Here is a 27661-nt window from a genome sequence, read left to right on the forward strand (position 1 = left end):
TTTTTCCTCAAAAGTCAATTGAGGGGCACCTGCGTGGCTCAGTGTTTGAGTATCTGACATCTTTGACTCAGGTCGTGATTCCGGGGTCCCAGGGTTGAGTCCCACATCAGGCTCCTCACAGGGAGCCGGCCCGTGTGTCTCTCATGAATGAATAAATAAAATCTTTAAAGAAAATTGAAATAAACCTGGAAAAAAAAAACAAAACCTGGGGATCTACTTACGGACACTCTCTTCTCTTTCATTGGTCTAGGTCTATCCTTAGGCCAATACCATTCTACCTTGATTACTATAGGTTTTGGGTTTTTTTTTTTTTTAAAGATTTATTTTGGGGGGGGTAGGGGCAGAAGGAAAGGGAGAATCTCAAGCAGACTCCCCTGAGTACAGAGCCCCATGTGGGGCTCAATCCCATGACCCTGAGATCATGACCTGAACCAAAATCAAGAGTTGGACACTTACCTGAGCTACAGGTGCCCCTTGATTACTATAGTTTTATATAACATTTGCTATCAGAAAGAGTAACTTTGTTCTTTTCCAGAATTATAGCTATTCAAGATTCTTTGTATGTCCATGTAAATTTCAAAATCGATTTGCAAATATCTGCCCAAAAATCCCAATGGGATTTTGATAAGGATTGCTTAGAATCAATAAGGGAGAACAGATACCTTAAAGATACTGTCTTTCAGTCCTTGGATAGGACACATATATTCTTTCATTCAGGTCCTTTAAAGCTTTCAGTAATGTTTTGAAGTTTCCAGTGTATAGGTTTTTCACATTTAAAAAAAAATTATTCCTAATTTTTGGTGCTATGAAAACTATATCTGAATTTCGTTGACAGTATATAGCAACCGATTTAATGTTGATTTATCTCCTGCTAACTGGTTAATTATTAGTGTTTTTTTTAATCCTTAGGATTTTTTTGGTACGTGCTCACATCATTTGTGGAAAGATAGTTGTACTTCACCCCTTCCAATCTGCTGCACTGACCTGGATCTCAAATTCAAGTTTGAATAGTAGTAAATGCATACATCTAGTGCAGATCTAGTGCAGATCTGGGGGGGGGGGGGCGGGGGGTAGTGTTCAACAGTATATCCTTTTTTTTTTTTTAATTTTTATTTATTTATGATAGTCACAGAGAGAGAGAGAGAGGCAGAGACACAGGCAGAGGGAGAAGCAGACTCCATGCACCGGGAGCCTGACGTGGGATTCGATCCCGGGTCTCCAGGATCGCGCCCTGGGCCAAAGGCAGGCGCCAAACCGCTGCGCCACCCAGGGATCCCTCACAGTATATCCTTAAAAATGACATTACCACTAGGTATTTTACAAATTCCCTTTATTATATTGAAAAAGATTCCCCCCTATTCATTTGCTGAGAGCTGTTACGAACCTTGTAAATGCTTTTACTGAATTTTGTAAAATGATCACATGGTTTCTTAATTTTGTTACTATGGTAAATAATAGTAATTGACTTTCAAATATTATACCAACCTTGCATTCCTAAGAAAATTCCACTTTGTCATCAAGTAAGGTTGATATATTTGAAAATCAACTGCAGGGGATCCCTGGGTGGTGCAGCAGTTTGGCGCCTGCCTTTGGCCCAGGGCGCAATCCTGGAGACCCGGGATCGAATCCCACGTCGGGCTCCCAGAGCATGGAGCCTGCTTCTCCCTCTGCCTGTGTCTCTGCCTCTCTCTCTCTCTCTGTGTGACTATCATAAATAAATAAAAATTAAAAAAAAAAAAAAGAAAATCAACTGCACAAAAATTCCTTTTTATATTTGCTAGATTCAAATTGCTCATATTTTGTTAACAGGGTTCTCTCCTTGTTTTCTAAAATGTTATATAACATGGTATAATTTCATACTTAAATGTTTGGTAGAATTTACCAGTAAAGCCATCTGGGTCTAGAATTTTCTTTGTGGGAAGAATAATTATTCAATTTTTTAAAAAAGATTTTATTTATTCATGAGAGACAGAGACGGAGACAGAGACATAGGCAGAGGGACTCTGCCTCCATGCAGGGAGCACGATATGGGACTTGATCCTGGGACTCCAGGATCACACCCTGCTGAGCCGCCCAGGTGTCCCTAGTTATTCAACTTCTTAAACAGATAAAGGAATAATATTCAACTTGCTATTTCTTTTCACGTCTGTTTTGATAATTCATGTCTTTCAAGAAAGACACGAATTTGACTCATTTATCAAATTTACCAGTATACTGTATATATATAAAAAAAAAAGGAGGGGAACAAAGGTCAGTCCTTCCTTTGGGTGAGGCCAAATTCCTTACTACACATTGTCTTTGTTATTAGGAGACATTTGATGAATTTAGGGGTAAGGACTCATGATGCCTATGACCTACTTAAAATTGGGAGGGAGCAATATGTAGCAGACAAAACTGGTGAAGACATATGGGAATTTAACATACTATTTTCACAACTTTTCTATGTATTTAAAAGTTTTGAAAAAAGGTAAAATGATATATTCATATTCTATAACCCAGCAATTTGGAGAAATAACCAGAAAATCACACACATATTCAGCACAAGGAGCTTTATCACAGATCAAAGTTGGAAAACAACCTAAATATCCTACAAAGAGGATTCAATAAACAAACCACAATACATGACACCAAACACCCAACAACAAAAACAAATCACATTTTTTTCCTCAAGAGTATCTATGTGGAAACATTTCAGGATAGACCATTGAAGGAAAAAGTTGCAACACTAAATGTATGACCCCATTCTATGTGCATAGGAAAAAGACTGCAAAAAAAACCCATGATCTAAATGTGGTTGTCTCTGAGTGCTGCGGTCACAGGTGAACTTGACTCTTCCTCACACTTCTTTTATGAATTTCTTGAAGGATCCCAGATACTCTAACTCCAAGGGCACCAGAAAGGACTCCCTGCATTGACTTAAAGGTTTAGCAGGCCGGGAGGCATAGGTCTGGATTAACCTGAACAGAGAGATCCTGTGGGCAGCAGTTATAACTGGCCACAAGACAGCCCAGCAGAGGAGTGGAAACCACTGTGGACTGGACAGATGCCTCCACCGTTAAACCTGGTCTCACTCTCTCCAAAACAGGCAAAGGTTTGGGAGACTAAGATGGTACATGCGAAAATGGTGAAGTTTCACACAAACACAAAAAGCAAGTGCTTTTCTACCTTGTTCCACAAGTATGTTAATGGACTTGGTAGCTGCTATTATAGGAAACCCACATGGAACAAGGAGGTCTAGAATTTAAAGATCAGAGTGAAGATTTGAATCTGTGCTTCCTGCATGGTCTGGGGCCAACTGTTTAGCCCCTCTGAGCCTATTCTCACCTCTGAAAAACTGGCATGACGAATACTTTTAATCACTGTCCTTCGATGTCGAAAGATTATTGTGGAAGATGTCTGTGAGGGTGGTCTGTAATTCCATAAAGTGCTTTATAAAGATTAATGTTCATTTAGGGCATGAGTGGTCCAAAATGCTGTACTATCTTAGAAGAACTGGGCTTGGGTGAGAACAGCAGCAATTTAGTGCAACAGAAGCTGCCACAAGAAACATGGGTGTACAATGTTCAGGTTGACAAGGATAATCAACTTCATTTGATAGGGAGCACAGAATACCTGGGATCCAGAAGCCGGCTGGTCAGAGGTCCTGCCAGGGAAAGATCAGGAGGGCAGGAACCACCCCTATAAGGGGAGGCATGTGAGAATCCTTGGTTTTCACCAGAGACCTAAATGTGCTGCGAAGCTATATTAGAGAATATGGTAAGGAGCCCCCGTGATTTCCCCTAGGCACCATGAATGGGGAAAACGGCCCCACGCCATAAAACCTGGGGTTGCCCTGGGTCTCTGGAGAGGGCTGCTGCATCATTCCCAAGCACAATGTTGACTGTGTGGGCTGCACAACTGTCTAGGCTGCAAATGAGGAATGAGCACATCTCCTCTTGAAAAATGCCCATGTGAGCCAGCTGGCAATCACATTAGTAGAAAGCTTATCTGGGCATGGCATTAGAGGCCAGGGATTGGACAAGATATTGGCCTGAATGGCTGCTGCAGATGTGGCAAGATGAAAAACTAGCTTAGAGGAAATATATTTTTTTCTGCCCTTTTTATTTTTCTCCTTATAATGCCAAAGGCAAATCTTCTGGGTTTGGGGGTCAGTGACAACATGCACAGCAAGGAGCTCAGCCTCTCACACCAAGACTCCTTTGCCAAAATCAATCTACTCTTACGAGTAGAAAACTGACCCATTTGACTAAATCACTGTCACCCAGGTACTCTAAAAAAAAAAAATTTTTTTTTTCCCCCAAAAAATCAAGTCACTGCTTCCTGCATTAGGAGTAACAAAAGCACGAAATATTGTCAGATTGGGATGTTGAGAGGTAGATTGGCCACTAAAACTGTAAAAATAATACAAATGCAAACTCCAGAGGTTAAATTCAGGCAATTTATTGTAAACAGGATTACCCTGGCACTCTATCATACTGGCTGTGTCACATGCTCTCTCTGCCACATCAACTAGTCAAAAAGACTTTTTTTAAAAAGTCCTAAGTAACTAATCACTTAGTTTGTTTTCCACAGATCTCATTTACTAAGCACTGAGTAAATAGCAGTATCCGGGGTAGTCTGTTATTGCTCATGGACTGCAGCTTGGACTCATTTCAACGAGTCCATTAGTACGCTCGAGTGATCCAACAGTAGATCCAGTCTGGAACCCAGACAATGCTGGAACAAACTAAACAACAATCATAGGTTCCTGGATGACTACATGAGATTCCTTCCTTTCAGATTTCTTCATGTGACTTTCTCATAAACATGACACTGTTAATTTCATCAATTTTTTAAAAAGAGCTAAAAATTACTCAATAGCACATAATTTTCCACTGAAAAGGTAGATGGATTATTTACTCTTCCAGTGGTGGATTTAAACACTCAGGACTAATTTGAGATCCCTCTTATATACATTTGCAGTCTGATGAAAAGCTGCATAGTCTACAAATGCATAAAACCAGAAGGCAGTGATGACTCACGTACCTTCTGATGGACAAACATAGGCTTCCTACAAGGAAGCTCCTGAAGGTAGGGGTCAAAAGACAAGTTACAGCACCACATTTATCTGACAGTAGAAATGGAGCCCTGCTTTCGAAAGCAGCCTCCACGGTTGTGATTATATCACTCTTGCCCCAAATGTAGATTATCTGGGAAATGGCAAATGTGAAAACTAAAGATATGAAAAGACATGACTCTACAGACAGAAGTCCTGGCAAATCAACTCATGTAGAGGTAAGATGTCATCTGAAAATGCCATTCTTTCCTTTGCCTGAGTTAGTGGACAATGGGGCCACTTACTGTTACTAGTGCCTGTCTGTGGAAGTATATTCACAATTTCTCCTGAAGCAAGTTTTAATAACAGTAAATATTTCAAAACAGCTGTTAAATCTACAATAACAATTTCATCTAAAATAGTATTTCATGAAAAAAATAGTTTTTAAAAGTCTACTCCAGTCTTTATCTGTGTTTGTATGTTTATATTTATATATTCAAAAAATAACTTAACATTTAAGGCAATATTAGACTGGTAGCAAAAAGGGATTTGAGAGTCTTCTGGAGATCACACTATTTAAGAATCAAGGCTTTATTTTTTTAATACCTTCAAAAAGGCTGCTTTGTACTTGTCCTTTAAATTCATAATGGGGCAAATATTTTGGTTCATATACGGACTGCCATATCATTGTAGTAAAAAGTTACAAGTATTTATATAATAGCTGATGTTGGAAAAGCATGTCACACACTCAGTGGGCTCTGAAGTTCACCCTATTTGTACTCATTAAATAAATACAATAAATGTTATTATGGGAAAAGGTAAAACTGATGGAACACTGCAAACCAACTATGAATAAGAATGTCAATATAATTCAATCAGAAATAAACAAATCACAGTAATCCTGAGAAATTCAGTTTGAGACAAAATTGATGTAAGATAAGTCTGTATTTCTAGCATTGTAAATAAGTAGGGTGTTCTAGGGTTTTCCAGCATTTTACTAGTTCGAATAAAAAACATGTTCAAGTTTTATAAAAAGATTAAAACCATGCCTTATATAATCAGCAATTTTACTAATAAAAGAAAATTATTCTGCTTTGTTCATTTTCTGCCAAATGTTAATGCTCTCCATTGATTTACATGAAACCACCAAATAGAAAGCAAATTTGAGAATCAGTTTTTAAAAAGGTTTTACCTTTTTAAAGGTTTTAAAGCCTTTTCTGTCAACCCAGGAGGCTTTTAGGAAAAAAAACTAACATACTGTCTTCTGACAAGTGACTATTTTACAGAATAGGGAAGGAAGAATCTATAGGAATATCATTCATCATTTTAAGTACTGTTATATAAGGGAAATTTCTCTTAGTAATGAAAAGAAAAATTTTAAAATATTTAAGAGGCATGTATTAAAAAATATTCTACATCTATTAAGATTCTGTAATTTAATTACTTTGGATTTTTAATATTTCTACATAATGACATATGATAATTCCTGTTTTTTTTTTCCTGTTTGTCTCTCTAAATAGTGAACCAGAAACTACTAAAGTGGCAAGGTTGTTTTCCTAGCCCCTGGAAGACTCAGGGATGCATCCACTTGCACTTTCCCATCCTTGAGGAATCCTCAGAGTTTTGCAGCCATGAAGTTAATATGTGGTTTCACAAGGGGAAACAGTGGCAAACCTCGCTTGAATTCAGTCATGTTCTGAATCACTTCAGGCTGCAAAGAAAAAAAGTTCTCTTAGTGTTTATGGTCTAAAAAAAAAAAGCAGACTTAATAAGACATCAACTTTTTCTTTTTTTAAACATACACACTAGTTTCTACCCCACATATTATGATCTGATTTCCTGGATCAATAGGACTAGAGGGTCTATGCAGATCTATGATGAGTGTCCCCAGTGGGATCCAGGGTCATAAAGAAGATTGTGGCTTTCCTCTGGACATACAAGGGTTATGACACAAGGGCTGGCATACACCAAGTCTTCAGCAGGATGCAGAGGCTGGTGTGCCTACTTAGCAAAGGCCTGGTCACACCGCGAGTTTCCTCCTCCTGCCAGTAAATGCCATCTTTCCAGATGATTAAAATACGCTGGCACTGTGGAAGGGCTAGGTACAGACATGACTGGAGATAACGGGACTGCAAAATAACATAACTATTCAAACTAGAAGCAAAGGCAAACAAGGTCAGAGGACAAGTCTTTCTGTGGATGACAAAGACAGGACCCCTGGGAGCTGTCAGAATGACAACCTGGCCTTTAAGAGGAATGTAAACTAGAGGCTCAAACACCTTGGGGCCTGAAACCTCTCATCTTGTTTCCTGATGAACAAGCTCCTCTTAAGTAGGAAGTCTCTAACCATGCAACCTAACAGGATATTTGCATTTCTTACTTGTGGCAAGGCTGGTGCTTGTGACAGATTTATATCATTTTGACACGGGAACTCTCCGACCACAGGACCTATAAGAAAATGAAAGGTTTGCTGCTTAATAAATACTGGCATACAAGAGCAACTTAAAAAAAAAAATTGAAACTGGGCTTGGCTCATTAAGAAACCAAAGAGGCTCGTGTCCTCTCAGGTTGCCCACTCCCCAAGACCTTGATTACTTGTCCTACCTCATATCCAGACTGTCCCTAGTGGTGGTTCATGATGTTACTGTGGTATAAAGTCTTGCCCACAGCAACTCCGGGGCCTGTGTCTGGCCTCACTGGACCATGAGGCTCTGACCACCAGGAAGTATCCAGTAAAAACACCCAGAAGGCCAGGGAGTTAATGGCTGTGGGATAAAGCCTGGCCACTCAGAGACAGAAGATGGGAGGTCTGAGCAGATAAACGGCTTATTCTTCCTCCTCATATGTAGTGATTCACACATGGCTTCTGCAAAGATGTCCTACCAGTGACTAGCTGTGTTTTTTTGAAAAGCTGTGACCAGCTTGGTACTGTGCCACCTAGCATTGGCTCTCTCCTTCACTTCCTCGCTTCCCTTTGCCCCTTATTTTTGCTGATAGAGCAGACCCTGCCTCCTGTTAGTCCCCTTCTTCACCTCTTTACCTTCCGGTGCTCTATTAAGGGATATGCCTATGGCAAGGGACAGCCATCATGTGCCTAAAAATGTACTTTAAAGAAAGTCAATATTCAATACTTACAAGAATCCATTTCTCTGGCAAGAACATGGACTGATACCTTATGTCTCCTAGGGGCATCTACTGCCAACATTTCCTAGGGAGAAAGAACAGCAGGGTCACCCTTCTGCCCCACCAAGGAACTTAAATGAAGTACTCTTTTACAAATGTAAACAATCAGCTCTCACATAGCCAGAAAGAGAAAAGATGTTTCTCTTCACTTAAGAGTACTTCATTTAAACTCCACAAAGATTAGGTAAGGTTGGCAAGAATTATTATTAACCCCATCTTACAAATAAGAAAATGGAGTCCACAGAGATTAAATGATGTACTCAAATTCCTATGGTTAATAAGTATCTTGGCCAGGACTGAAAGCCTAGTCTAGTATTCATCAGGGGGTGATACAGGGCTACACCTCGTGATGTTTAGTGACTACGGAGGCAATGGCCTGAGCTTAGTCAAGGGGCAAGCACAACCTGCTCCTCTAAGAACCTTCTTAGATTCTATACGAGGGCAGTACCAGGGTTCATCATCCACCAAAAGAGAAAGGAAACTAACATTTATCAAGTCCCACCTTGCATCAGGCACTCTCTTGCATTAGCACACTTGATTCTCTGTAAGCTAAGTATCATGATGATGTGATTTCAGAGATACAGACTCTAAGACACAGGGAGGCATGATGACTTGCTAAAGTCATACAGCTCACAGTGATGGCATGAAAAGCAAGCTTGTTCTCTCCACTCCACCAGGTTGCTTTGAAGGACTTCCCTAGGTCCTACCATGAACACCATGCCTGCTGAGTTGGTGAATTCTGTGGGAAAGTGTCTCTTGACCTTTTCCTTAATGCTGTCATTTCCAAAGGGAAAAAACAAGTTGTGATGAAGCTTCTCCCTGACCATACCCTGAGAGGGAGAGATCACTGGCAAAGCCACATCAGCTCCATAACTGTCTAGGGAACAGCTATTCTAAGCCCAGTCCTGCAGATGCAATGGAAACCCTGATGATGCTGCACAATAAACGTGCCCGTGGCTCCCTCTAGCTGGCAGGACAGCCCAGATTCTCCCCCAGGCCCTTACTGGCCTCTCCAGCCTTTTAGGGGCTCAGCCCAGGTCTGCCTCCAAGAACACGTAGTGCTTATCTGAGACTGTCTTACTTATTGAGTAAAAAGTTTGCTTCTAAAGATCTATTCATGATCCCTTTTCACCCAATCTTTCACTGCTCTCTTATCAACCTTTACCAGTGAGTATAATACCCTCTTCAGTTTCAGATTATTCTCAATTTCCCAACCAACTCTGGACAATCTCCATCTTTCTAAACAGAAACCAACCAATAAACAAACTGCATTTTCATGCAAACTGTATTTTAAGGAACACTGGAGTCTCAAGAGATATTCATAGGTATTTTGGGTGGTAGGAGGATCCATGATGAATCACTTTAGGAAGTTACATTAGTCAGGGGGTGCCTGGGTGGCTCAGTTGGTTAAGTGTCCAACTTGGGTTTCAGCTCAGGTCATAATCTCAGGATTGTGGGACTGAGCCCTGTATTGGGCCCTGTGCTTAGTCAGCGTGGGATTCTCTCCTTCTGCCCTTCCCCTGGCTCATGCTCGCTTGCTCACTCACTCCCTCTCAAATAAATAAACAATTTTTTTTTAAAACAGAAGTTTTGTCAGTCAAAATTAAATGCTAGGTTAAAGATATCTTTACTGTGGGTTTCTTAGAACTTTTTTTTTTTTTTAAAGATTTTATTTATGAGAGACACACACACATACAGAGAGAGAGAGAGAGAGAGGCAGAGACACAGGCAGAGGGAGAAGCAGGCTCCATGCCAGGATCCTGGGTCTCCAGGATCACACCCTGGGCTGAAGGTGGCGCTAAACGGCTGAGCCACCTGGGCTGCCCGGTTTCTTAGAACTTTTAAAATGCTAACACACTCTGTGATTCTCCAAAAACAAGAATAAAAAGTGTAGTCATTCCCAAACTTACATGGTTATAAGCCCTTTTTTGTAGGTGCTCTTACTAATATCTTGTGGAACACTAGTGTACCACGGAACACAACTAGAGAAATGATGTTCTAGCCATAGCTTAAGCTTGGTAACGAAACTCTGATTTTGTAAGACAAAGACTCAGACTTATAACTGCTATTCTTACAAATTCAATAATCAGGTACTATTTGTGATTTCAAATGAATAACAGAATTTGTAGAGGGAAGGAAAAAGATCTTCATTGCTTGCGGAAACACTAGAGTAAGTTATATTAGGACATCCTTCTTTTTAAAAACCCACAACTAATAATGCTTTAAATGAATGTCTCAGAAACCAGAAAGAGCTAAACATGATCACCCTTTCTTCTAAGCTACAGAGAATAGGTACATAACCTCACAAAGCAAATAGTCTGAAGTAATAAATAAATACAACTAAAATTTACTTTATAATATCAATGAGGAAAACATTCTGATTTAAAGCTTTTTGATTAAAACATTTAAAAACTCTGAGGATTAATATTGAAGAGATAAAAGCAATAGAGATCATTTATTAAATGCTAAGTGTCAATCACTTCACCTACTTCATTTCAATTAATACTCCTATTGATTTCTATTCTGTAAATAAGAAAATTGAGGCTTAGAAGCTCTAGCCCGCCAGGGTCTTCATTCAGAAGCCACACATGCTCCTACTGCTGCCTCACAGGTAAAAGAACTTTCAGAGAAGGTGGGCTGCCAAGGCTACAGCTCTAAGCAAGGCACTAGGTTCAAAGCAGTAACATACAACACGGCACAAATAATATTTGCTCATGAGTCAAAATCTAAAGATACAAATTCACCTTACCTTGTAGAATTTGATGATATCTTCCTTGGTAAGTGTCTTTAAATATGCAACTTCTGTATTGTCTGAAAAAGCAATCAAACAATAATTTAATAATATTTCCATCTTAAGTAGCCCAGGATGCATTACATGACAACATGCTTCACTCCAGTGCTCTTAGGTAGCCCTATTTTTAAGTGATCATCTGCTCCTGCAAGTAGTAAGGGACTAAATATCAAGTGAAGAGTAAGAAGATACCATGGCTTTCTACTCAGGAGCAACTGGATTTTTGGGCCAGTCACATCACTTTTTCTGAGCCTTGGTCTCCTCACCTGGAAATTGGAGATAGTAACCACTTAAAGGGGCTGTAGTGAGAACTAAGGAAAATGATGAATGACAACATGATGCTATATACATGGCAAGTGCTCAAAAAATGGGACTATTACTATTAACAGTGAATCCAACAGCAAAAAAAAAAAAAAAAAAAAATTACAGGTAAGGAAACAGAGGCCCCAAAAAAAGGTGTCTTGATTTTCAGCTGGTTGGTGTCAGAATGAGAACACAACCCAGCCCCCACTCCCGACTTCCAGTGCAGCTTAGCACCCTACACTGTTAATCTCCATTCTAGAAGAAAGGTGGAGGAAGCCGATAAGCAGGAGACCTCATGGAGCACAGCTGTCCCAAATGTAAAAGCACTGACACATTTTTGGAGATCCCTACAGGCAAATGTTTAAACCCCTGTGCCTCCAGGGCAGCACTTATCTCAAGAGAGTTCAATCTGCATATTTTCCTTTTTTTTTTTTTTTTTTTTTTGGTGTTATGGGAAATAGATAACTATCTGTGCTCAGTGCCTCAGGGGCAACACTAATTGAAAACATAATGTGAAATTAGATTTATTATTATTGCATTATTATGAGATTACAGGTAGATCCAACTCCAGCTTTAAAGAAAAAAAAATAAAAGTTCCTAATAAAAACTGTTATTATGTTAAAAAATGGTTCTTTAGAAGTGCTACACTCTGCACTGACACCAAATTAGCACTGAAATGTCACCTACGAAATGAGTACCATTTTGTAAAATGGCCTCTGGGTCCTCAAATGTTATACTCATATGCCATAAATGTTGGGGGCCTAATTTTGCCTTACCTCTGTCAAAATTGTATTGCTGGGAGATGATTTCCCCCCAATATTTAGCACACTCTGCAGACAGTTTCTTTGGTTTGTCTAGTCGACGAATTGCTAATGCTTGAATGTGTTTTTGAAAAGCCTCTTCTGTCATGTCCTCTATGGACTTCTCCATGGTGATTAGGAAAGCTTCCACTCTACTTTCTAGGTAGTGAGGTGGCTTTTCTGACTGGATGATGAATCGTAAGCCCTGTATGCCGTTGGCTCGACGCGGCCCGCTGAAGACAATATAGCCTGAAACAAACACCAGCCAGCTGAGACCCAGGTCAATTTTAATGCTTTAAAACTACTTTGGGGCTTTTTATTATTTATCTCTGAAGAAACATAAACAACCAGGATACCCTGAGTTCCTAAGGATAGAGCAAAAGAGCTCTATGAAAAATAGAAAGTTGGGAGATAGTTCTTTCTTCTTAAAAAAAAAAAAAAAAAAAAAAAGAGGAAAACCCCTCTTCATTATTCAATCTCACATCCCATAACTCCTCACTGCTAGCTCATCATCCTTAATCTATGTTAAAGTCATTTTCATCCCTAGGATACATTAAACTTGTTTTCATCCCCTAACCATTATTCCAGCTCTGTTTCCTTTCACATTCAAGTTCCTTATGTGAATCCATTCCTGGACCAGCTCTATTCAGACTAAAAATCTCCAGAGACCAAGTAACAGAAGGTCACACTTCCACTGTCACCTTGTGACAGCTCACACACTACCTCCTTTCCACATCTTTTTTCGACTCAGCTTGTGGCTTGTGTCCTTTAGCTGCTCTGCCCTGACCCACACCTCTGACAGCTGAGATGTCTGTGGGTCCCACTTCTGAGGAAGCCACTATATTCAGCATGGCCTTTATTTAGTCTGAAAACTCTTAGTAATATTTACCACACTGCATGGTAACAGTTCCTTTATAGGTCTGCCTTCCTTTTTTTTTTTTTTTCCCAAAGATTTTATTTATTTATTCATGAGAGACAGAGAGAGAGAGGCAGAGGCACAGGCAGAGGGAGAAGCAGGCTCCATGCAGGGAGCCCAATGTGGGACTCGATCCCAGGACTCCAGGGTCACGCCCTGGGCTGAAAGCAGGCGCCAAACCACTGAGCCACCCAGGGATCCCCATAGGTCTGCCTTCCTGATTAGATAGTGAGCTCCTTGAAGGGAAGGACAGACCATCTATAACTTACCCATTTTCCATGACCAACATCTAGCATGGTGGTTGTTTAAAAATGAAATTACCTGGAAAGACTCACCCAAATCCTTTTTCATTGGTTCTTTCCAGTCATTACTAGGGTTTCTTTTCTCATTGATTAAACCTGTTTGGATCTCCAGGACTTTTAACAGTGCCTAAAATACTGCCTGGAACATTTTCTCAACAAACACTAAGTACCTTCTATGTGCCCCAAGCTTGGGATACAAAGATGAATAAGAGATAATATCTGCTCTCAGGGAACCCAAAATTTCATGAAATCTGAGCTTCTTTGGATGGCTTGCTTTCCATCTTGCCTTCCATAATAAATAATCTGCCGTTAGCATCCTCTCCTACCCAAAATGTCCTATTGACATGTATGTATTGTAAGCACAGTTTTCTCCTTAAGAACTGCTTTAATGTCCATAAGATGTTAACTACTTGTCTATTAGAAGTAGCGGAACCTACCTAGAAGTAGGTTCCCCCATAAACAAGGTTTTCACAAGCCTTTCGTAATACAACAAGCCCGCAGCACCATGCAAGGGGACTGTACATATGGAAAATGTTCTCTGAGGACAATGGCTGTTCAAAGTCTATGGTACCCTGGTAGTCCCTGCTTCCTTCTCACCCAGCTGCTCCTTGGTGCGCAGGGTGTTGAAGCAAGGTTCAGAGATGATCTGACAGAAGAGCTCTAGAAACATATTCTCTGAGGTGCTCTGCATGTCTGTCTGGTAGTATATCTCGATGCCACAGTTATTGTGAACTTCATTCCTCTGCTGATACACAAACCATCCTCCTAGGAAGTTTCAAAAAGAGAACAGGTTCAGAAACTTATTTAGGGTTTAATAAAGTCAGTGTTTTGTCTGTTTTTTTTTAAAGTTGTTCTATTTGGTTGGTGTTTTTCAGCAATTCTAAACTGCATTTATTAAGAATGTGAAAGTCAATTAACTTACCTAAGGAATCCTTAAATTACAGCAATTTTATCTTGGCAGGCCTTCAATAAACATTCATCAAATATTAAGGGCCAAAGAACTTACAGAAGACCCATTTTATGATTAAGTGTTAATGCTAAGATCCACAGTTAATACAATGTACAAGTTAGTGGCGCCTGGGCCACTTAGTCGGTTAAGTGTCTCCCCTCGGCGCGGGTCATAATCCCAGGGTCCCGGGATTGAGCCCCACATCAGGCTTCCTGCTCAGTGGAGAGCCTGCTTCTCCCTCTCCCTCTGCTGCTCCCCCTGCTTGTGCTCTGTCAAATAAATAAATAAATAAATTTTTTTAAATTTTTATTTATTTATGATAGTTACAGAGAGAGAGAGAGGCAGAGACACAGGCAGAGGGAGAAGCAGGCTCCATGCACCGGGAGCCCGATGTGGGATTCGATCTCAGGTCTCCAGGATCGCGCCCTGGGCCAAAGGCAGGCGCCAAACCGCTGCGCCACCCAGGGATCCCAATAAATAAAATCTTTAAAAAAAAATACAATGTACAAGCGACTGTATGTACTAGTTTAGAACTAGCTAATGTAGTTAGGAACTTCAATGGAAATACCACTTACATTTTAATAAATACGCAAAAACAATTCTTTTAAAATTACTAGTTGTGTCTTTATTATCTTGCATTTCTTTTTCTTTATTTTTTATTTTATTTTATTTTGAGATTTTATTTATGTATTCATAGAGACACAGAGAGAGAGAGAGAGAGAGAGAGAGGCAGAGACACAGGCAGAGGGAGAAGCAGGCTCCATGCAGGGAGCCCGACGTGGGACTCGATCCAGGGTCTCCAGGATCACACCCTGGGCTGCAGGCAGCGCTAAACCACTGCACCACCGGGGCTGCCCTTTTTCTTTTCTTTTTTTATTTTTTAAGATTTTATTTATTTATTTATCATAGACAAAGAGAGAGAGGCAGAGACATAGGCAGAGGGAGAAGCAGGCTCCCGCAGGGAACCTGATATGGGACTCCATCCTGGGATCACCTGGGCCAAAGGCAGACACTCAACCCCTGAGCCACCCAGGTTCCCTTATCTTGCATTTCTATTTAGCATTTTATTCTCAATATTGTTTACCAACACCCACACTAAAGATCATTTCACTAATTTACAGAAATGTGTACAATGCTTGGAGATAACTTAGCCTAAATAACCTCACTGTATAGATGAGGAAAGTGAGAGGACTTGTCTAAGGACACCACATTGGAATAGTGGAAAAGAGCTAGGACTAACTCAGATATGCTGATCAAATATCTCATCAGAGTTATGAAGGGATGATCAAGCTTTATGATTTAACAATTACTTTGTCAGCCATCAATGTGACTGAGCATATACAGGGTTTAGTACTTAGTCTAAGAGTCCCAAAGATTTCTCAGAGTAGTAATGATATGTTTGCTCACTTACAGATGGTGATTTAGATACCAGCAGGGAAGAGAGGCAGACAAGCTGGAGCTGCATGTCACCTATTTCATTTTTCTGACCAGAACCACGTTTGACCAACAATCACATTTTCTGATTGTACACTACTGGCACTAAGTCTCCTTTTATCAGAAGAGGAAGGGAACATGGTCTGTAAGGCTACTGAGGTCACCCCTCTCCCAACTTCTAGTCTTTTCACATATATATCCCAAAATATCTCCTCCTTCACAAAGCCTGAGAATTCTCCTTTTGAATTGTAAATATTGTCCTATGGAGAGTTAAGTGAAGGACTGCATAAGACAGTTCTACCTGGTCAACTCGCTAAATCAGAATGATTTCCTAACCCCAGCATTTTGAGAATATGATGCGAATAGAGCTATTATCCTGTGCTCAATTTGCAAGGGCACCTGAAAGCAAAAAGAGATAAAGCCCTAGAAGAGAGAGAAAGCAGGAAGTATGATAAAAAGAGGTGTGACTGATTTCACTTTAAAAATCTGTTTCTGCACCGGGACACCTGCACGCCAATGTTTATAGCAGCAATGTCCACAATAGCCAAACTGTGGAAGGAGCCTCGGTGTCCGTCGAAAGATGAATGGATAAAGAAGATGTGGTTTATGTATACAATGGAATATTACTCAGCCATTAGAAATGACAAATACCCACCATTTGCTTCAATGTGGATGGAACTGGAGGGTATTATGCTGAGTGAAGTAAGTCAATCGGAGAAGGACAAACATTATATGTTCTCATTCATTTGGGGAATATAAATAATAGTGAAAGGGAATATAAGGGAAGGGAGAAGAAATGTGTGGGAAATATCAGAAAGGGAGACAGAACATAAAGACTCCTAACTCTGGGGGATCCCTGGGTGGCGCAGCGGTTTGGCGCCTGCCTTTGGCCCAGGGCGCGATCCTGGAGACCCGGGATCGAATCCCACGTGGGGCTCCCGGTGCATGGAGCCTGCTTCTCCCTCTGCCTATGTCTCTGCCTCTCTCTCTCTCTCTGTGACTATCATAAATAAATAAAAATTTAAAAAAAATAAATTTATTTTTAAAAAATTATAACGAAGCCCTGGAAAGTTGGTATGTCCCTGAGGCAGGACAGTAAAAGTGTATTGTTAGCAAATAAATAAAAATCTGTTTCTGGAGTAGCCTCACTTTGCCTGATGACCAAGTACTATGGTTTCTGAATGGTAGATCCTGATTCTTCCTCTCTGCCATGCTGCGGTGAGAGAGGAGCAAACCAGCAAAAGTTTGACATGAACCATCATGAGATCTTTGATGACTGGTTGTGCAGAAGAGCAGAGCTCTGTCCAAGGTATCTTTGAGCATTCAACAATATCCTGAGGGTAACACTATGTTCGGGTAGCTTTAACAGCTTCTCAAGGCAGCCAGACACAGCCCCCAACCCTAAGAAATGTATAGTCTTAACAATGGAGATGGAGATGCACTTCAATCCCAATGCAAGAGAAGAAGTGCTCAGTAGCTTCAATAAGGAAAGCTTCAGAAAACCTATGCTGGGAGGTCTGAAGAGGAGGATTACTTCCAGCCAGGAGTTTTAGGAAAAGTGTAGTGGATGGAATGAGTGGCTTATAAGATGGAGCCTGGGAGGAAGAATAGGATATAGACCTCTATAAGGAAGAAAGAAGGAAAGAGAGCACTATTTCAGGAAGATAAATAGTGTGTATGTGGGGAGGAGCACAGACCACACATGCATGGAAAATAGTCAACAACCACCATATTTAGCTAAAACAGAAGAACACATAAAAAAAACCAATGCTTCTCAACCCCAGTCTAATTTACTACCTACCATATAATTTTGAACAATAACTGAAAATAATGCTTAATGAGTTCTATCAAAAGAAACCACTGTTAATACAAAAGTAATCCAACACTGCAAACTCCAGTATATTAATTATTATCTATTTTCTTATGCTAAATTCCTTGTGAATATGCATGTAACGAATACATGCTCTTATCTGCACCTGTGAGTTTCCTAAAACTATTCCTGCCAAAGACTCCTATGGGCTTCCAAATCAGTATTATAATTCTAGTTTCTATTTTTCATAAATAGATTTTATTTCATGCTTTACAGTTAACATTTCTTTAGCTTTGCAATTTTTTTTTTACTTCATAACTTTTCTACATTCAACTACCAGTCAATTCCAATGTCATTCTCTTCAAATAACTGTCTACCTCCAATTTCACCTCTTTAGCCTTCCTACAATTTTCTGGCAGAATTACTTATCTTTAACCATACTTCTACAAATAGAAGAGGATCTCAGTACATCTTTACCATAAAACTATACATTATCATCCAAGTGACTTTAACCCACCTGTAATCACCCACATTATGTCAAAGTAGTCTGTTACCAAAGTTAAGACATCCCAACTTACTGTCAGGGAGCTGAACTTCTCTATACCGAACCAGCTGACTTGGAAGGAGAGGTTTTGTATGAGCATGTTCAATGAGGGTGTCTTCAACCATCTGCATAATTCCTAGGGCAGCCTATGGAAAAAGGGCATAGCACATTACAAAACCAAAAATGTATCTTTGTGAAAATAAAAATAGTATACTGTGTGGTGGCTCATGCAATATGAAAACAACATGCTTGTGAAATAAACTAGTTTATCATAAAAATGGATTTTTGAACCTTAAATATATTTGATCATATCCAAATAGATAAAAATTGAATTTGTTAATTGGCAACACAATCAATATAATAGAGGTGAAGAAAAACAGAGACCCAGATCAACATCAACAATGATCTCGATGCTTCAGGAAAAGGTACTGCCAAAGCTGGAGAGGTACTGGTGATGGAAGGTTGGTCCCAAGTGAACGACCCTGACCACAGTCACTTGGCATTATAGCAAAGCAAAGGACATGAGTGAGCATAACCCTTTTTGAAAAATAAAACTGGGGGCCCAGGTGGCTCAGTCAGTTGAGCATCTTACTCTTGGTTTGGGCTCAGGCCATGATCTCAGGACTGTGAGATCAAGCTCAAGGTGGGCTCTCCACTCAGTTTGAGATGTTCTCTCCCTCTCTCTTTGCACTCGCATGCACGCTCTCTCTCAAATAAAATCCTTAATCAATCAATCTGACCTTAGTAAAAAATCCTGTCTTTGCCACTTATCAGCATCTGACCTTGGGCATACAGTTTTGGAGGCAGTATAGCAGAGTAGTAAGCGTAAGTGTGGGGTCATGAGAGAGGCTGCCAGAATTCCAGAATGAGAATTCCAGAAAGTTTTCCATGTGCTAAACATTTGGGATGCATCATTTAATTTTTTTTTAAAGATTTTATTTATTCATTCATGAGAGACAGAGAGAGCGCGCGCGCGAGAGAGAGGCAGAGACACAGGCAGAGGGAGAAGCAGGCTCCATGCCGGGAGCCCGACATGGGACTCAATCCGGGGTCTCCAGGATCATACTCTGGGCCGAAGGTGGCACTAAACCACTGAGCCACCCAGGCTGCCTTGCACCATTTAATTTAATCTTTAAACACTAATTTATAGATGAAAAAACGGAGGGCTGAGAGGCTAACACACTTTCAAAAGAAAAAGTATCTAGTGTGTGGCAAAGTCTGGATTTAAATGCAGGCTGATCCCACACCATGTGTTCTTATCCACTACACAGTCCTGCTGTCCTACACAAAATAGGGATAATTATTTCCATTTCCCCCTGTGGTTGCACAAGGTAGGCAGCCATTAAAGTAGGTCCACAGTTAACCACCATCATTCAACTCTGCCATACCTTGTCCTATCTTCCCCATAGAGCAGAGAAGGTTAACACTCATGTGCTTACCATCACACAGTGGTGGTGAATGGTCTTAGGCCAGAGTTAAAAAAAAAAAAAAAACTCTTACACTGACCCATAAAAATCTGCTAGAACCTCAACCACCCACCTGCTTTGTTATGTTTCCATGGAGAAGGGCTTCGATGTGCAGCCGTGACAGGAGCTGAGGTATGAAGGCCTTAAGGCGAGGAAGGGTAACATCTGTAAAGGTGTAAAATGTAAAATACAGTGAGAAACCTCTACCTATGAGGTTTCAAAAGAAACCAGTCTGGGCTAATTTAAGACTTACAAAATAGTCACAAAAAACAGTACAGAGTACCATATACCCTTTACCCAGTTTCCCCAAATGTTAGTATCTTTCTATAGCACAATGGTCAAAACTAAGAAATTAACACTGCTACAATACTAGTTACTAATGCAGTCTTTATTTCAGTTTTTCCTAGCCTTTCTTTTCTTTCTTTCTTTCTTTCTTTCTTTCTTTCTTTCTTTCTTTCTTTCTTTCTTTCTTTCTTTCTTTTTCTCTCTTTCTTTCTTTCTTTCTTTCTCTCTCTCTCTTCTTTCTTTTCTTTCTTTCTTTCTTTCTTTCTTTCTTTCTTTCTTTCTTTCTTTCTTTCTTTCTTCTTTCTTTCTTTCTTTCTTCAGATTTTTATTATTTATTCATTAGAGACACAGAGAGAGAGAGACACACAAGCAGAGGGAGAAGCAGGCTCCCTGCAGGGAGCCGGATGTGGGACTCGATCCTGGAACTCCAGGATCATGACCTGAGCTGAAGGCAGACACTCAACCACTGAGCCACCCAGGCATCCCAAGTATTCCTTTTCTGTTCTGCGATAGAACCCATGATTCCATCTTGCCTTTAGTTGTCCTCTGTCCTTAGTGCTATAGGTTGCCTCTAATCTGTGACAGTTTCTATCTTTCCTTGTCTTTCACGATCTTAAGAGTTTTGAAGAGTACTGTTCAGGTTACTTTATAGAATGCCCTTTGTCCAGTGTTTTAACTCTGACCACTTGGTTACAGTGGTGTCTGCCAGATGTCTTTACTGTAAGTACACTGTTTTCATCTTTCACTTGTAACAGGGTAACTCATGATGTTCTACAAGCAATTAGGTAAAGCCACCTGCCCATCAATGCCTACTTTTCCCATTGTAACTAATAAGTATTTATTTGGGGAGGAATTATACTTTGGGACTATGCAGATGTTCTGTTTTCTCTTACTCATCAATTTTAGCATACAATGGTACACATTGCCTGTATCAATTTCTATTATGGCATCATAATAGTGATTTTCTGATCTCCTCATTCCATTTATATGCAATGATTTGATTCTTCAATAAGAAAGAGTTGGCCCTTCTCCATTAGGACATTATACCAGTAACTGCTGCAATGCATGCTAAAAATAGTGACTGAAATTCAAAGAGAGACATGGGAAGGGAATTAACCAGTGCTTACTATGGGTCTGTCGTTTTATACGTGTTATCTTATAAACTACAAAGTATGCGCTTCTATCCCCGTTTTAAAGGTGAAAGAACTAAAATGAAGAAAATTTAAGTTTCTTTCCAAAGGCATCAAGCTAGTAAGTTGTAGAGCCGGTATTTGTCCCCTGGTCTGACTAATCTCGAAGTGCATACTTATTCTCCAGATGCCATAAGCACTCCCTACAGATCTCTACCACACTTACTCTCTTTGCCTATACTAAAATGATGTTTACATTCAGGCTTTGCCACTAGGCTGGAACTCCTTTATCCAAGAAACCCCATCTATAACTGATCATTTTTTATCTCAAGCACCTGTAGTCCAGGGCCTGGTGCACAGCAGGCAGTCAGTAAATGCTGCTGGGTCAAACTGAACTCTGAGGTTCCTGCCACCCTGGCACCTGGACAGCTGACTGACTTACAGTCACAGGGGAGCCAGCCTCTCACTCTGAAATGTCTCCACATTAAGCTACATTGGCACTACTGGATTATTGTAGGAGTATATACATACACCAAAAGAGGAGGATTATTTATTTGAGCAGAGAATGTCAACCAAAAAAGTTCTCTATAAAAAAACACATTTTAGGTTTCACATGCCTAGCTTATGATATACTTTTTAGAGCTTATTTTGCTTAAAATTTATATACCATCTAACTGACCCAGAATCTAACAAAGGGGGGAAAAACCCAAAACTTTTGCTTTTTGATTATGCTGAGTACAGGTTCAGGTTTTAAAATAGTTTTTAAATCTGTGGGGTTTTTATTTTTTTAAGAATATACAAAAAAAAAAAAAGAATTTACTTATTTATTCATGAGATACACAGAGAGATGGGCTGAGACATAGGGAGAGGGAGAAGCGGGCTCCCCACAGGGAGCCCAATGCAGAACTCGATCCAGGACCAACCCCTAAGCTGAAAGCAGATGCTTAACCACTGAGCCACCCAGGCGTCCCTGTGGGTTTTTTTTTTTTTTTTAAAGGTAAAATACTAAAAAAATAAAAAATAAAAAAAAAAATAAAGGTAAAATACTCGCTATTAACTAGACATGACTCAAACATTTTGCAAAGTATATTAACTGGATGAAAAATGCATTAGTTCTAATTAATGAATTTTATAATCTCTATGCCTACTCATTGAGGTAACTAATAAAATAATGATTGTCAATACTTTGCTCTGAAGTATTGTCACTAAAGACACATCAAAAGCATTATACTTACATAGTAAGTATAAGTAAGGACTTATCATAAAAAGTCATTAAAAATTCAACAGTATTCTTCTACTGCTGAGTAGGTGGGGGAAAAGATTAGTTGATAAAGTAATGCTGAGAAGTGAAACAGATAAAACAACAAAGGGTACTATCAGTCTACATTCTTTCTAATAAGACAATCCTGTGGTAATTTCATTCCATTCAACAGGCATTCGTTAGACACATACTGAGGACATACTATTACACTAACTACCAACTAAAGTGGATAAAAGGAAGGCATAATCACTGTCCTCAAGGAATTTAGGACTTTCAAGCAAAACCTCCGAAAACTAGATTTAAGATTTTAGAAAAAAAGCAACAGAGGAGGACTCTTTAGGCTGTACACATTTTCTAGTTTTTGAACAGATTGAAAGATGCCTGAGCACTCTTTCTGCATAAGACTTTCAAGCTCAGCCCTTTTATCCCCTTCTGAAAATTTCAATATTAAGAAGGTTAAGTAAAAAAAAAAAAAAAAAAAAAAAGGTTAAGTATTTTGGTCAAACCCTTTAGTCACCTACAGAAATCTATGAACAGCAATAACTAACTGCTATGGGTTCAGGCTGAAAGCAACAAATGTGGCTACACTACTTGAATACAAAAGCCACTTCAAAGGCTACTGCGGTTTTTATTTAAAAAACAAAAAACAAAATGCACAGCTGGCTTCAATAAAACTATAAGTTATTAGAAAGCATAAACACTAGATAATCAGTATAAATCAAAATGATTTTAGAAAAAAATGAAGAAGTTATACGTAGAGAAAGAGTCTTACCATCCAGGGCTTCTTTTAATTCATCTTTAGTCCAGGCCACTTCAGTCATCAGCAAACGGAGGTAGTACATGGCGTGTTGGTGAGGCTGCTCAGCTCGGAAATTGTTAAGAGATCGCATATACTAGGTAAAGAGAGACACGGGTTCATTAATTTTAGTTCTTTTAAAATCATTTAAAAAGATCAACTATAATCAAACTATTTTGCATGAATCCTGCATTACTGGGATGGAGGAATATTTGCTTCTTTCTCCTTTTTGAAGTGAGGTAATTTAGAATGGAGCTTACTTGAATACTCTCTGATCCTTAAATTAAAGGGCATATGTGCTCTTCATCTGGGCTGCTGCTTTTCCCCAGCATCTGACATGTATTCTAAGTGTCTTCACTATGGGATATCTTTCACCCCTCAGAAAGTCGCCCCCAGTTTTCAGGGCCTCCAGGTATCCTTTCATTCTGTACCATAAAGTCATTCCAAGAGTCCCTATAAGCAAGCAGCAGGTCCATGTACATATATAAAATATTTGATCTTCATCTGAAAACTATACTTGAAAATGGTAATTTTTCTTTTGGTGTAGGTCACAGTTTGGCTTTCAAAATAGCTATCCATCCAGTATTTCCATTATTGGGCCAACTGTGAGTTGAGTTTAAGTGGAAGACATGTCAAGCCTAAACAGCCCACCCTAACATAGCAATGTTCTCACAGCAGTCTGCAGAATCACGTGTCCTCCTGAAATGGAGGGTGATAAAACTTCCAAGGCAGCCCTCACAGCCACTAGGTCTACCTCGGGCTTCTGTCTGAAAGTCAGTGCTGCAACCTTCCCAGCTCTTGAGGGCCAGGGGTCCCTGAGTATCCCAGGCTCACTTTCTGGGTAGATTATAGAACTTAGCAAAGACAGGTGAGAGGACTGCCATAGGGTTAGTAGTGCTCTTCCTCCTCTCCTCTTAAGAATATTCATAGTAAGGCAAAATTACCACCTTAGGAACAACAACAAGATTATAAAAATGAGTTGAGAAAACTTACTGCCTCTTTGATAATTTCAAATCTTTTTTCATCAATCTCAAAGGTAGCCATTTTCTCAATGATCTTCTTTAGCAAAATTGGCTGCTTGTCATTGTAACCTTTCACCGAGAGCTATAAAGAAGAGGTCAGGGTATTAGAAGTCTAAAAATAGCACGAAAAAACGTCCAAATAAACACCATAAACTTGATTTTTTAAACAATGACACTATTCCAAAGCCAGGTATATTAAAATAAAAGTGAAGTAAGAAATTCAATTAATTTATCTTCTCATATATTTTTTTATAAATACAGTTTAACTTAGGAAGAGAACATTAGCCATCTTTATCTACTAATAACCCAAAAGCCTAATTTTGCTATTCCTAAACAAAGTCAATAGTAGGAAAACTCACCTGATGCCAAACTACAGCAGAACACACATCATCAAAATTCAAGTTCTCATTAAGCCAAAACTAATTGCAGAATGTGTTTTAAGTTTAATCTTCAAAAATAATTTCTAAAGAATGGCAGGTTTAAGGTTTTTATAGCCATGGTAAGAAGATAAAAATTACAGGTGGTATCATCTAGCCAACTGTTAGGTATGTCTCAAAATTGTTTATGTTTAAATATTTTTTAAAAATCACCTTTGGCAAAATCAGGTGGTGCCAACTGTGTGTGTCTGTGGTATTTTTGTAGTATCTTGCCATTTTTGTCATTCAATGTTGCCCCAAAAGAATTCATACATCTCACCACTTGCTTGTTGGATGAGTTTTCCTGATTTATCAAAAGCCAATGGCAAAACAGATGTATTCTGAAGACACACTGTCTGTACTATCAGGATTTGTGGGACAACTTACTTGAATAGTCTCCAAAAGCAACTACCTTGAATAGTCTCCAAAAGCATAACATGGAAAGCAGGGGATGCCTATTATTATATTTCCACATGGTGGCACCCACAGCATTACCGGACACACTGCAAATGGAATACCTATGAAAGCCTCTACCTTGGACAAAATGATAGACAAGAACCTCAGCAGGAGTGAAGGTCATTATCGGCCATGGAGAGCACATCATGTACCATGGGAACTAGACTGACAACTAGCAGAAAGCTCATTCTTAAAGCTCATAAAAGTTATTTACTTTAATATGTTACTACAACTCAATAGCAACAAATAAACAACAGATGATTACTTTTCTATGTGAAGTTTATTGTGATCTCTGAGCTTCCAATTTCCCTAAACTCTGAAAATGGTTAGTTATGTACCCTCTTATATATTAAATGAAAGCTATCAGAAATTTTACTTGTGAAAAAAAAAGAAAGTACTGCAAAATAAAAATTTAAAACCCTAAAACCTTTTGTATAAGAATTTATAAAGAGGAGTACACAGCACATGCTCTCATTTTAGTTGTTACTAATACATACAATATTTTTTCAAGAAAAGTGAAGATGAATGTGTGCACCACAGAAGGAATGTTAATTTGGAAAGTAGATAAAGGTTTGAAAACACATCAGAAATAGTTTCAGGAGAAACAATCTAGTTATTTATTGGGATGTTTTAAAAGTAGTTAATGGTGCATGCTACAAAATAAATTAAATGAAAACATCAAACGTATTTGAACACAGGAGCTTTCTAGTGCGGTCAGCAAAAATAAAGGAAGCTTACATAGGAGTAACTAACATTCAAGCACCACAACAATAACTACAGATATTTTTCACTTACAAATGTTAATACACCCAAGCACATGGAAAGAACAACATGTTTCCAGTATTAATACATTAAACATCTCGAGCAGAGGAACATGCAAATAACTGTAGCACACATACATGTTCACAAGTGGCACTAAGCTCTACTGGATCATCCATTAGTGCAACTAATACTAATTTGAGTTCTTCAATTATTAAAAAGGTGCAAGGAAAAAACCATCAACCTTCTTGTTTAAAAATGCAGAAGTTAATAGTTTTCCCAAGCTCAACATAATGCTTAAACGGTGTGGCGCCTTTTCTTTGGTTTTCATTTTACTTACAAGTATTGCATTCATTCCTGATGCAATGCCATAGCTCAAACCTGAGAGGCGTGCTGCATATGTATACTCTTTTAAATCATCCTTCAATAACCTGATAAACAGGTATGTCATGTTGCAATGGAGAGGATCAGCATAAATGTAGCGACTAACAAAAAGAAAAACAAAAGAAATGCTTTGATACCTCAAGCAGTGGCATGGTAATGAAGAAACATGACCGAAGAGTATGGATATGCAGCCTCATGATCTGAATTTCTAGGGAAACAGAACAGGCCAACCTTATGTTTTACAATGGCAGGAAGACATCATTCTGTCATCAAAGACCAAGATTTCACATATAGAATTGATGAGATCTAAACCTAAATCGGGGTCCAATTTTGTTTGAGGAGAAAAATATGACAATCTGATGAAAGATGTTAAAAAAAAAAAACAACAGAAATCAAGGAAAATTTGCATCATGTGAATGTAATCATTGAATACTTAGAATTAAGAGCTGACTTAAAAATTAAATGATGAGAAAATATAATTAGCCATAAATATTTTTCAAAAAGAAATTAAACTCATACCCTCAATCAAAAACGCTTCCATCAAATCAATATAAAAAATGTTGATGAGTGGAAGGCTCTAAGACGTGGGTACTTACATACATCCCATAGATGGTATTTTGGAGGTCATAGCTCAAGCCTGCTAGCTCTGCTGCATATGCATACTCGTTGAGTGAGTCTTTGAGGAGCTCAAGGTACAAATAGGCCATGTTACAGTGCAAGGGGTCCACATAAGCAAATGGGCTGGAAGAAAACGTTGACAGTAAAATAGCTGATTTATTACTTCCCGATGTGATATGGCCTTTCGAGATGGATCAAGAAACTGAACATCAGTTAATATAATTTCCTGAAGATATGGTTTGAATTCTTAGTGCTTAAATTTTTTGCCTCCTGAATCTGTTCTCAGGAGGCAAAAATTACATGATGTCTGAAAAAGAAGTCTGAAATATGCCATGTGTGCTGGTGGTGGTGAGGAGGGAGAAGTAATTGTTTACCCCAGATGGTGTGGCCAGACTGACAAGCTGGAAATGCAGGGCAGGTAAGGAGTGGGAACAGGCCAGAGGGAATGCCTGCCTTGAAGCTAATACAAGGAGGCATGGAGGGGCACCTGGCTGGCTCAGTCTGTGAAGCATGTGACTCTTGATCTCGGGGTCATGAGCTCCAGTCCCACACTGGATATAGAGATTACTTAAAATGAAAAAATGAATGTATTTATTTTTAAAGATTCTATTTATTCATTTGAGAGAGAGACAGGAAAGCAAACATGAGCAGGGGAAAGGGAGAAGCAGATTCTCCACCAAGCGCAGAGCCTGACAGACATGGGGCTCAATCCCAGGACCCTGAGATCATGACCTAAGCTGAAGGCAGATACCCAACCAGCTGAGCCACCAGGTGCCCCTGAAAAAATCAATAAAAAAAAAAAAAGGGAGGCATGGCTGACAGAGCTCATACGGCATTAGCATGTCCTCCTCCCTCAGAACAAGCCATACCCTTGGTGAATGAATATGAGACTCTCATGAATATGAGACTGAGAAGTCTGTGTGCTGTGATTTTTGAACTTAAATAAGAAAAACGGAGACATGTAAAATGTTAGCTCATCTCTGAGTTTCCCCCCAAACCAA

The 27661-nt window shown here is 39.3% G+C and overlaps 1 protein-coding gene across 11 annotated transcripts in view; it reads right to left on the reverse strand.

Annotated features, from left to right (window-relative positions):
- Positions 1-4424: 4424 nt before the first annotated feature.
- The window catches only part of IDE (insulin degrading enzyme), a 138806-nt gene continuing 115569 nt past the window's right edge, over positions 4425-27661 (reverse strand). For 8 of the 11 annotated variants that reach the window (XM_035708070.2, XM_035708068.2, XM_035708071.2 and 5 more), the window contains 11 exons: positions 26639-26783; positions 23999-24109; positions 22982-23102; positions 19607-19698; positions 18102-18213; positions 13928-14095; positions 12089-12361; positions 10968-11029; positions 8171-8243; positions 7416-7483; positions 4425-6746 (listed from right to left, as the gene is read on the reverse strand). In XM_035708070.2, coding sequence (XP_035563963.2) covers positions 6651-6746; positions 7416-7483; positions 8171-8243; positions 10968-11029; positions 12089-12361; positions 13928-14095; positions 18102-18213; positions 19607-19698; positions 22982-23102; positions 23999-24109; positions 26639-26783 — 1321 coding nt within the window. In that variant the 3' untranslated portion in view covers positions 4425-6650. Of the gene's footprint in view, positions 6747-7415; positions 7484-8170; positions 8244-10967; positions 11030-12088; positions 12362-13927; positions 14096-18101; positions 18214-19606; positions 19699-22981; positions 23103-23998; positions 24110-25998; positions 26144-26638; positions 26784-27661 lie in introns of all 11 variants that reach the window. The other 3 variants (XM_049103541.1, XM_035708069.2, XM_035708067.2) reach the window with 1 other exon arrangement.

This window comes from Canis lupus, chromosome 28 (assembly GCF_003254725.2).
Source record: "Canis lupus dingo isolate Sandy chromosome 28, ASM325472v2, whole genome shotgun sequence".
NCBI lineage: Eukaryota > Metazoa > Chordata > Mammalia > Carnivora > Canidae > Canis > Canis lupus.